This window comes from Fringilla coelebs (assembly GCF_963513975.1).
Source record: "Fringilla coelebs genome assembly, chromosome: 15".
In the NCBI taxonomy this organism is placed as follows: Eukaryota; Metazoa; Chordata; class Aves; order Passeriformes; family Fringillidae; genus Fringilla; species Fringilla coelebs.
This window is the reverse complement of record NC_140041.1, coordinates 16,806,940-16,818,683: the sequence shown is the minus strand read 5'-3', so window position 1 is coordinate 16,818,683 and position 11,744 is coordinate 16,806,940. Positions and strand designations below refer to the sequence as shown.

The window sequence follows — 11,744 nt, the reverse complement described above, 5'->3', positions numbered from 1 at the left end:
CATGATTTGATTTTCTTTTGAAGTTGGAGGCTTCAGTTGGAATCACCTAGTGGAGTGTGCTGCTAGATGTGGTCTTGGCTTGTTGACACAGCCTTGCACACAGCTGAGGTTTATTTTGTTTACCCCAGGGATCGTGTGAAGTACATTTCAAACAGTTGCTGCCTCAGTGACTGATCCTTCTTGTAACTGTATTAAGGGCATTAGTCTGTTGAGAAAACACCACTCTTGAATATCTCCCAATGTCAGTTGGGATTCTTTAATGTCATTAATCAAAGATGGCACTTTCAGGCTGTATCTTCTTTGCAGCAAACAAAAATCTCTGTCTTTCTACAACTTGCATTTCACAATATGCCATGTTTTCCCTCCAGTGCTTCGAGAAGGTGTCTTTGCACTCTGAATATAATCCTCAGCCTCTTAGACATCCATGAACTTCCATGGGAGCAAATACTGACTCGGAATTTGTTGTCTTTCTAACAAGCTGTGGAGCTAAAAGTGGAACCAGAGCTCTTTTAAGCCACACTTGCATTTTTTTGTTTTCCCCATTAAAAAAAAAACAAAATTCCAAACTTTTTAGATCGTTGTCAAGAGTTTTTCTGGAGTTTAAAGTAATTTTTAGTTGGGTATCTTTAAAGTCAAATTTGCGTGACTTAACTAGCTCCTGTAAGGAAAACTTCTGGATTGGCTTTTCTGGTGTTGGAAAAAGCACATCCCACCCTATCAAAATCTTCTGATTAGGAAACAGAATCTAGTAAGAAAATTTTAATCTCTCTTATAATGATGGATATCCATACATCCTGATTGGAATCATCTATCTTCCCAGAGTACTATATATCCAAGGAAAACTTCTTGCTCAGTATTTGTGGTTGGGTGAACTCTTAAGGCTGATGGCACATGCAGATGCAAAAAAAAAAAAAAAAAAAAAAAAAAAGGCATTTTAAACAAAACATGGCATCCTGTTCTGCATATGCTTGGGGTCATGATTGTAATGCTGTCCTTGATATTCTATAATCAACTTCCAACTGGAGCTCAGAAAAACTTACTGAAAGTCTTGTCTCTGTTAGAAAATAAATTTACCTTGTTCAAAGCATGATCTGTTAAGAGTTGCAATGTTAAATGTTGGTTAATAGTTGTGCAGTTTTATTTTTTGAAAAGAGGCACAATTAAACTATTGACTTTGTTTACTCTGTCACCCTTGATCCCTAGCACTTCTATTCAGATACAAATTCATCAATGTATGCAACATCCTTTGTAATTTAAAATAAAAATTGTGGAGGAAATATTGCTATTGTCATTGTGTGTGTAGAATGGTAGTGAATGGCTTCTGCTGCCTTGAACTAAGTCCCTGGCCTCCTGGTATTGCCAGGAACTTTCCTTTGGAAGGGATGACAGCTAGGTAAGGAAATATCTGGATTTTCCTTCCTCATGCTCAGAGCTGCCTCGCAGCGCTGCTGGGTCGGCGTGGGAGCATCTGGAGAAGCTGAGTTGGTGCCTGGAGAAACTGCTCCCGGCAGCTCCTGTGAAATGGTCTGAGGGCAGAGGGAAGGAACAGCACCGGGGTGAGTTTGTGAGAAAGGCAAAAGGCATTGCCTGCTTCTCGTTTTGGGGGTGCAGAAGGGACCTCGTGTTCCCCCACCCTGCTCCTGACCAGTGTCAGCCCTGGCCAGGAGCCCAGGGAGGCTCTTGGATGTAAACCTGGAACTTCTCCAGGGGAATCTTGGGCTCTGCACAGCTCCTGACAGGAGGGGACAGGGACAGGAGGAGAGGGAACGGCCCCAGGCTGGGCCGGGGCAGGCTCAGGGTGGGCACAGCAGGAATTGCCCCATGGAAAGGGAGCTCAGGCACTGGAACTGCCCGGGGAGGGTTGAATCCCCATCCCTGGAGGTGGCACTTGGTGTTCTGGGCTGGGGACAAGGTGGGGATGTGGCACAGCGGGGACTCGATGGGTTTCGGAGGTGTTTTATGACCCCAGCGCTCCCGGCGTTCTGTCGTTCCTCCCTGCGGAGCCGCTCATTCCCCGCCACGTCCCCTCAGGCCCGCCCGCCCCGCCCGCCGCCCGCAGGGGGCGCCCGCGCGCGCCCGGCCCGCCCCGGCCCTGCCCGGCCAAGATGGCGGCGGCGGCGGCCGCGGCCGTGCCGCTGCGGGTCTGCCACCAGGAGATCGTCAAGTTCGACCTGGAGATCAAGGCGGCCGTGCAGGTACCGCCGCCAGCCCCGGGACACCCCGGCACGGCCTCGGGGAGAGCTGGGCCCGCGCTGACCGCGCCGTTGTGTTCCAGGACATCCGGGACTGCCCGGGGCCGCTCAGCGCCCTCACGGAGCTCAATGCCGCCGTCAAGGAGAAGTTCCGACACCTCCGCGGCCGCATCCAGGTGAGGGGCCCGGCCGGGGCTGCTGAGGGCACCGAGCTGTGCTGCGGCCCCACCGGCTGTGGTTTAGGGCTGGAGGATCCCGGCTGTGGGTTCCTGCCGGGGTTTGGGAGGTGTTCTGCGAGTGTTTTGGGGGTCCCGGCTGAGATTTGGGGAGTCGCAGCCCTGGCCTGGGGGTTTATCAGATAAATCTGCTCGGAATCCACTCCCCGGCCGGGGCTGGGCTGTGCGAGCTGCGGGTGGCTGGTGAGGTTCTGGTGTTTGTGCTCTCCGCCGAAGGAGCTGGAGCAGATGGCCAAGGAGCAGGACAAGGAGTCGGAGAAACAAGCCTTGCTGCGGGAGGTGGAGAACCACAAGAAGCAAATGCTCAGGTGGGTCTGGCAGCTGGGGCCGTTCCCAAGCCCGCTGTATGCAGAGATTGGCTGACTTTGGTGCAGACTCTGTCAGTCTGGTTTGGAAGCACGGCCCCCTGACACGTGTTTTGTGCCAGACCAAGAGGCCAGGGAGAGAAAGGGTTCAACTCCCTTCTCCTGTCCTGACTTCCTAACTCTGGTCTGTCCCTTTGAGCTCAAAGAAGGTGGCTTAGGGGTCTCTTGTTTTACAGCTGGCTCAGTTTTCTTCTTCCCTTGGTTCTTAAATGCTACACTGAGGAGCAGGAATGTCAGGACAGAATGTTGTTGTATGTAGGAATACAGAGAAAGTGAGGGGCTGAGGGAGCTGGGAAAGGGGCTCAGCCTGCAGAAAAGGAGGCTCAGGGGGGATCTTCTGGCTCTGCACAACTTCCTGACTGGAGGGGACAGCCAGGGGGGCTACCATGACAAGAGGGAATGGCCTCAGGCTGGGCCAGGGCACGCTCAGGGTGGGCACAGCAGGAATTTCCCCATGGAAAGGGAGCTCAGGCACTGGAACTGCCCGGGGAGGGTTGGATCCCCATCCCTGGAGTGTCCCAGGAAGGGCTGGAGGTGGCACTCGGGGCTCTGGGCTGGGGACAGGGTGGGCATCAGGCACAGCTGGGACTCGATGATCTTGGAAGTATTTTCAGCCCAAGTATTTCTTGGATTCTGAGAGTCCTTGTATGTATTGGGGTGCCCAGTTAATGTGGTGGTTGCTTTGTGAAAATTGTCTGTGCTTGCAAGGTGTTCCCATTACGTTACAACACTCTGCTCTTGTGGTTTCAGCAACCAGGCAGCCTGGAGAAAGGCAAATCTGGCCTGCAAAATTGCTATTGACAACTCTGAGAAAGATCAGCTGCTGCAGGGAAGAGACATCTTGAGACAAAGGTATTGGACTGTCCCACAGTACTGAGGGATTTAAGCAGTGTCTCCTATATTCACTCATTTTAAATGGAAGTGACATAATATTTTTAATTTATTTAATTATATCAAGTGTAGCTTTTCTGAGTGGATTTCCCTTTTGTGGATATTTGGGCTGTTAAGGATCGTGATGAATTCAGGTTTTCATGACATGTGTAAGCAGAAAAGGGGATAAATTAACCTTTATGACTTAATGTCTTTTACATTAATTCCAGATAGGTTCTAAACAAGACCTGGGCCATTATCCAAGCTGTTTTCACATCCAGAACTGGATGTGAGTGTGTGCAGGCTGTGTATTGAAAGCAACAGCTGGGATACTCAGGATGATAAAATGGATTTGTGTTGGTGCTCCCGCAGCAGCTCATGGACTTACACAGTCCTGGGTGAACAAGTGGTGAAGTACAGGGCCCTGTGAGATTCTGGGATGTTATTTGGGCTCAGGACTTCCATATTTTGTGATTATTTTTTATTGTTCAGTGAAAATAATTTGAATTTCTCATGCAGTGAAAACCGGTACACTGTACACTGCAGAGATGTTGCCAAGTATTGATCTCATCTCCCTATCAGCAGCATTTTCCCTGAGTATTCCAAAAAAAAAAAAATTTTACCTCTTCCTGCTTTGCTTTTTTCTCTTTTCAGGAAGACCACAAAGGAAAGTCTGGCAGAGAGTGCAAGCAACATCACAGAGAGTCTGATGGGCATCAGCAGGATGATGTCCCAGCAGGTGCAGCAGAGCGAGGAGACTGTGCAGACCTTAGGTACAGCTGGAATTTGGGCTGGAGTGGAGGGGTGATGGAAGCACCTTTGGTCAGCTCTGTCAGCCTGAGGAGAGGAGCAGACTAGGAGAATGTGCTACAATGATGATTAAGGGACTGGCCAGCAGAGCTCCTCTAACAGCTGGACATAAACAGGAAATATCAGTGTACTTTGTCTGGACTTTCTGTTTCATGATCCTGAGAAGGAAAAGGGGTCAGGATGAAGTTGAGTTTTTTGTAAAAGCAATGTGAGCTCACACAGTGCCCAGAGTGAGTTTGGTGTTACTCTGTGCCACTGCCCTGGCAGGGATTTGGGCATAGCAGAGGGAACAAAAGCATGGACACAAGTCCCTGCACAGAGGAAGGAGTGTCTGGAGGGCTGTTCCAGCCAGGCTCCAGCTGGGATGGCTGAGACACTGGGATCAAGTGCCTTGAACCTGAGGTCACTTGCTCTGTCAGCAGTGCATCAGGGACTGTGAAACCAAGATTTCACCCAGTTCCTTGGCTTCAACTCCTAAAACCATAAATCAAGTGACCTGTCAGAACTGATGATTCATGGAGCATTCAGAAGTTGCTGCCTGGGCCTCTTCCTAGCTGTGCTTTTGGGCAGGAGGGAACTTTAAAGACAAGGATAGATAACACGAGTTTGCCCTCCTTGCTTTCTGCCCCATCTGAGGGTGGCAGCTGGGCACAGTTTGTTGCTGCAGGAGTAGCGTGTTCCTTCTCCCATTAAAAGGACAGTTTGGCAGGCACTTTTTCACCCTGTTTCTGAATGAGCAGCACTTGGAATTCATCAAGGGAAAACTACCAAAAGTCATTTACAAATCCCAGCTGCAAATTCTGAGTTAGCAGTGGGAATTCCTGTTTCCTGAGCATTCCCTAGGATGCAGTGAGTGTTTGAGGCTGTGGAGCAGGGAAGCTCTGCTTTGTCATTAACTCTGGGAAAGAAGTTTTCTGTTTTCACTTGGATCAAAATACCTCTTGAAATGGGATGGGACAAAGTGTTTTGCAAAATATTGCAGACCTATCTCTGCTCTGTTTTTGTGAACCAGACAGTGCTGGATTTGACCTTTCTGAGAGCAGCCAGGGCATTGTAGGGTAATGCACTGTCCTACAGGCTGTACTTTCTGTAAAACAGAAAAAAGGGCATTCCAGGGCTTTTGCTTTTGTTTAGCAATTTGAAAAGAGCAAGGTTGAGAAGTTTGGGGCATGTGTTTGTTTTCTCACACACTTCTAGTTGACCCTTCTCATTTTTATTAGGCAAAAAAATCGATGTGTGTGTCAAAAATGACTATTAAAAACTGCTTGAGCTGAATAATTCTGTGAGCTCACACTATTTGCTGCTGGGGCCTGAGGGAACACTTTCAGTGGTGCAGTTAATATATTCAAATATTGCCCTGTCCTGCTGCTGGTGGTGATTTCTCTCTCTAGCACCATTTCTATTTCACTCTGCTTCCAGCAGTGCTGACTGAAAAACCTGAACTAGATTTGACCTGCTAACCCAAAAATTCAAAATTCAGGAACTTCAGTAAGATCTTTTCTTTAATATTTTCAGTGCTCTTATTTCACTTTGCACCCCTGAGCTGTGAGAACTCTCTGTGTCAGTCTCACCCACAAGTCAGCCTGACCCAGAAGGATCCCTCAGGCACTGTGTTACCAAATATCTCATCCTTACACACTTTGCTGGCTATTTTAAAAGCACAACCTGCTGATGTAAATTTTTTTTTCTGCTCCTCTTTAATTTCAGCCAATTCTTCCCGAACCATCCTGGAAGCAAATGAGGAATTCAAGTCCATGTCTGGCACCATCCAGCTGGGGAGGAAGCTGATCACCAAGTACAACCGCCGGGAGCTGACGGACAAGCTGCTCATCTTCCTGGCCCTCGCCCTCTTCCTGGCCACTGTGCTCTACATCCTCAAAAAGAGACTCTTCCCATTTTTGTAAAATTCCAACAATCACTGAACTATTAAAAAAAATAATCAGAAAGAGATGGTTGATAATGGTGGGGCTTTTAAATGAAATAATAAAGGGATATTGCAACAGCTGGAGGAGCATTAGAGTAGTCAGGAATTTGTGCTGTCCCCATGGAGCTGGTGAGCTGCCTCAGAAGAGAGTGATAAATCATGCTTGGAAAGAAGAAATGCCAATTTGCCTGTGGGTTTGGGGAAGCAAACACTCGAGGCACTGGGCACTCATAGGTGCCAGTCTGAACTTTCAACCTCTCACTGATTTCTGCCTTGAAATGAAGTTTTGTCCTTGCCTTGGACTGGAAGCTGCTCTGACATCTGTGTGCAAGGTGCTGGGAGTAAGAGGAAGCATGGAAGAGAAAAACTCAACATTCCATTAATAAAATATTTATTGTATTCATGTCAAGAGTTTTGTTTAAAAACAAAGTCTGATGGCTTGAAAGAGCTTTTCAGTGTAAAAGTTCTGCTTTTTCTTTAGCAGCAGTGGTTGTTTATGGATTGTTTTTCTGGGAGCATAACACAGTCTGGCTCTGTCCCTCTGGCCTTAGGAGGGCTCTGAGCAAAGCAAAAATGGGAACCCCATTTGTTACTATGAATTCACACAATAGTTAAGAGAATTAGATTGGCAATCTACTAAAATCAAAAACCCTTTTCCTCCTTTTCTTTATATAACTTCACTTCATCCTTTATCTTCGCACTATGACTGCCAAGGTGTGCATTTGGAACTTGGAGGGTTTTACTCCTATTTTGTGGCCCTGGAACAGGCAGACTGGACAGAGTGGATGTGGTTTCCATATTGTTGATTCCTTGTATTTCAGCCTTTCCTGAGATACAGAATTGCACCAAGAACTAATTAAATTGGTGATGTGCACATTGGGGGTTTGAATAAAAGAAATGAATCAGCCTCAGAAATCTAATCTTTGTAAATAAGCCTACCTGCACAAACTGTCATCTTACAGAGAGACAATTAGAGACAAAGGAATTAGGGAAAAAATAGCAAGGACTACTGGAGTTTTTGTGAGAGGGGGAGAAATTCCAGGATGCAACAGGTTGCTCTGCAGCACTTGGTTCTTGAATCATTTCCTTCCACAGGCAGCCAGGAATCACCCAGGCTCCTGATGGGCCACAGACCTGGCAGGAAATAATCAGTGGAGACAGCGAGATAAATGTTATTTCTCTTTGGGGTGAGAAGGGTGATTTGGTACAGCGGCTCAGGAGGTGCCTCAGCAGCCACCCTGGAGCAGAGCACAGCCCATGGTGATTGCCTGGCTCCCTCCTGGCACAGCCCATGGTGATTGCCTGGCTCTCTCCTGGCATAGCCCATGGTGATTGCCTGGCTCTCTCCTGGCACAGCCCATGGTGATTGCCTGGCTCTCTCCTGGCACAGCCCATGGTGATTGCCTGGCTCTCTCCTGGCACAGCCCATGGTGATTGCCTGGCACAGCCCATGGTGATTGCCTGGCTCTCTCCTGGCACACCTGCTGGTGATTGCCTGGCTCCCACCTGGCACAGTGGGATGCCCCAATCAGCCCTAACAATGCCCAGCTGAGGCTGCCTGGGTGGTGTTCAAATACCCTCCCTGCAGGCTCACTCTGGTGTTTGCCTTGCTCCTGGTCACAGACTCAGCTCCTGCAGTGAAGGTAGGACTTGATTTCTCTTTTTTTTTGGCAAAGTGAGCAAATTTTTGGGAAGAGGTAGTGGTTGTTCCTGACTTTTTGTTGTGTGATCCAGGGAATGTGGAAAGCTGTGCCTGGGCAGTTTTTCTGTGTCTGCAGAGGGTTTTATATTTGCACTCAGGATGTTGTGTCTCAGGGTCTTGCTGCTGTGTGCCCAAGGTTGTGTTGTGAAGGCTAAGAAATGGATTTGTGTTGGTTTTCTGAAAGGGAGAAGCATTTTCTTAGATGTCTGCATTACCAAGGGCAGCAGAACCATCAGGGATGGTGAGAAGGGAATGGCCTCTGCATTTTTGGTCTTGGGCATGGCTTGGGGGCCAACGGCTGGAGCCCTTCTGAGACCAGGGACTCCAGGACTGCAAGAGTAGAAAGTGCTTGGGAAGAAAGGAAGGAAGAATCAGGCCTCTGGAGAAGTGTTCAGGGCTGTGCTGGAGGGCTCATACACAAGAGAAACCAAACAGAAGTGGTCCTGTTACTCCTGGGCCATTCCCCTCTAGAAGGTGCCAGGTACCCTCCCTACAAGTGGAGGATGGGATCTACTGTCACAAAACAGTTGCAGTAAAAGTATTTTTCCTTTGAAGAGCAACACTTCTTTAAAACATGGACTAAGGAACCACTAGGAGCTTTAAAAGGGCAGAAATCTTGCCGTGGAGTTGTGGGGCTGAGACACACAGCTGGCAGCAATCAAGCAGCTGTGGGTTAATGAACTCCTGGGTGCTGGCTCATTAACTCTGTCCTGCAGGCAAAGGGGCTGCAGCCACTGAAGGGACTGGGGGTGTTTGGCTGAGCAGCTGGAGCCACTTAGGGATGAGGACGAGGTAGCTCTGATGCCTCATCACTTTTAGAGGTTTGGACCTTGGAGGTTTGTGGTGAATTTAAGGTCCTGCTGGGGAGTCCAACCCACTGAGAGCAATTTGCTTTGTCTGAGCACCTGTGGAAAGAAGGGAAAATGCCTGGAAGTTGTCTCTTGGAGTGCCAGGAGCCAGGCAGTGCTGTTGGATGTTTGGCTGTGGGTGTAGATCCAATCCTGGCCTCCATTCCCACGTGGCCATGGTGGGAAAGCTGTGGGCAGGAGCAGGTGCATTGCATCCCTGAAATCTGCATGAAGGTCATGTCCAGAGCATTCACTTCGGTTTGTATTTCCTTGGAAAAGTCGCCTTTTTTTAATGGTTGCAATAAACCTAGGCCTGAAGAGCACTGGAAATTTAACATACACTGTAAATGTGCTGAGAGACACTGACTTGATTTGACTCACAATTATTTTATTATTGATTGTGGTGTTATCAAATACAGAAATATTGCAGGACAACTCTGGGATAACAAATGAAGAGGATAATACTATTTATTCCTTCCTCCCCTCCGAGAATCAAGGGGAAATGAAGTTTGTATTTGATGCTGTGCTTTTGAAATGCTTTCCACATAACTTTCCACATGACTTTACCAAAATGGAAAGGTGAATTCATAGCTTGGAGGTTTCTAAAAATGTCTCTGCCAAATGTGCGTGGCTGCTATCACATGCCAAGTGGCCCAGAGCAAGCCAGGCTGGAATCTTTGGGGGCTGAGAATATCCAGGGGACATGTGCATGCTTGTCTGCAAATATGTGGGGCTCTCCCTCAGAAAAAGGGGAGGATGGAAATCAGCTTTAACATTGCTCTGCCACCCTGTTTGTAATGGTTTCTAATCAGCTTTAATATTGCCCTGCCACACTGTTTGTAATGGTGTGATTCCCACAGAAGAGAATCTGAAGCTAAATCTTTTCCCCTGATGTGGTGTCTTGGTGATTGTACATTGCTGCAAAGCCCTTTCTGTCACTGAGTGAATGCTTGTTGAGTTTCCTTCCCACAAAGGTGAGAATTGTTCTCCAAACAGGCTGCAGGTGCTTTGTACCACGACCAAATGCCACATCCAGCCTCTCAAATCACCTGTTGCTCTCAAAAGCTGATTGTGGACTTGTTCAGGTTGAAGTTATTGACTAAACACAATTTTATTATTACCTGCTAGCCTATAAAAAATGGTACAAACTCTGTGCCACAAAGGGAATGACAGTTCCACTGAGCTGAGGTTTGGCTTTCTCACAGGAACCTGTGATGAAGACCCTGTGCCAGTTTCTTTGGTGGTGGATTGAGAGAGGTGGTGGCTCACTGTACCTGTGCCTTGAAGTTTTTATCCTCTCCCACACAGAGAGCTGCAGTCTGAGGAAGGGACTGGGGTCTTCAATAACCTAATTGGATTTAGACCCAGGCCCTTCATGTGTTCATGGAGATCTCCACTCGGTTTAGCACCCCCAAGTGTTGCCTTGGGCACTGAAATGCTGAGTGAATCATGAGGCTCCTGCAGCCTTGCAAAGCCACTAAAATTAACTGGGCTGGGGTTGGGGGGTTTGGCTGGCCAGAGGGTTGAGGGGCTCAGCTGGTGCTGCTGACTGGGCCATTTACTGCAAAACTGGACTTGATGATCTGTGTGTGTCCCTTCCAACCCTGAATATTCTGTAACTCTGAGTTGAGAAGCAAATCTGGTGAATGTCCCCAGACCCATCCAGCCCTGCCTGCTGCTCCTGCTCTGGTGCCAGGGGCTGGCAGTGACCCTGGCCGGCTGGGGGACAGTGACCCCTGCTCCCGTGAGTGCACAGCCTGCTGTGACACCTTGCCGAGCCTCAGACCGCTTCCCCTCGTGCTTCCTTTTATTTTTAACCCGCACGGGGAGGCCGATCAGATGCTATCGCTGCCACATCAGAGCCGGCTCCCGCATCCCGCTTATCGGGCGGGGCCGGGGCTGTGCCGGGCGGGCTCTGCCCCGCTCTGGGTGTCGGGGATGGCATGAAAGGAAAATGCCACTCGGCTGCTCCGAGCCTGGCCCGCCGATAACGCCGCGTGTGTCCCTGGGGGCCGCGATAAGCGCCCAGAGGGCAGGCGGGGAGAGCGGCTCGGCGGGCATCAGCGCACACCAGCGCCTATAGATAGAGCCAGTATATATAGAAGCACATGAAAGCTTTTCGCTTTCTTCTTTTCAACAGCGGCAGGGCTGAGTGTCACATCCAGGGACGCTCTGGGAGCTGACCCCGCCGGGCTCTGGGCTCGCTGTCCCCGCGGGGATGGAGCTGCGAGCCCGAACCCGGAGCGATGCTCTGCCCTCCTGATAACGCCCCAAAGAGCGCCCAGGGCGGCTCATGGCCTTTATCTCCGAGAGGGACAGCGGGACTCAGCTTCCCTGCTCGGGTTATTGGCTTTTCGGAGGTGTCACCCAAGCTCTGAGCGGATTTTGCCGCTGCTGATGGGAGATAACTCTGTCAGAGGCATCTGGGTGCTGACATTATGGCCAGCCGGCCTGAAAGCGAGATAAGATTTTTCTATATTGAGTAAGTCTATTGATCCGGTCGGCCTCCTGTCCTGTGTCTGATGATAACTTGATGTTTCCAAGAGAAACGAGGCTCCCCTTGCTCAGTATATTCACAGAAATATAGTGTGTGTATATATATATATATAAATAAATGTTAACTCGCTGTTTCAAATCTAAGCAAGCCTTCCCCTGTTCTGTATGCTGATATACATATAACACATCTGAATATATCTAGGAATATATCTACCAGTGCAGTGTTTGGATTAAATAATGAAGGATTCCTTTCTCAGTTGTGTTCTTAAAAGATGCTGCTTTTGCTGCTTCTCATTTGGAT

The 11,744-nt window shown here is 48.8% G+C and overlaps 1 protein-coding gene across 1 annotated transcript; it reads left to right on the top strand.

Annotated features, from left to right (window-relative positions):
* Positions 1 to 2,093: 2,093 nt before the first annotated feature.
* On the top strand, positions 2,094 to 7,150 carry BNIP1 (BCL2 interacting protein 1). Its single transcript, XM_084215694.1, has 6 exons — positions 2,094 to 2,195; positions 2,276 to 2,368; positions 2,645 to 2,736; positions 3,544 to 3,645; positions 4,318 to 4,436; positions 6,181 to 7,150. Exons 1-6 carry the CDS (start codon positions 2,106 to 2,108, stop codon positions 6,375 to 6,377), a joined length of 693 nt encoding a protein of 230 aa, XP_084071820.1. The 5' UTR covers positions 2,094 to 2,105; the 3' UTR covers positions 6,378 to 7,150.
* The last annotated feature ends 4,594 nt before the right edge of the window (positions 7,151 to 11,744 follow it).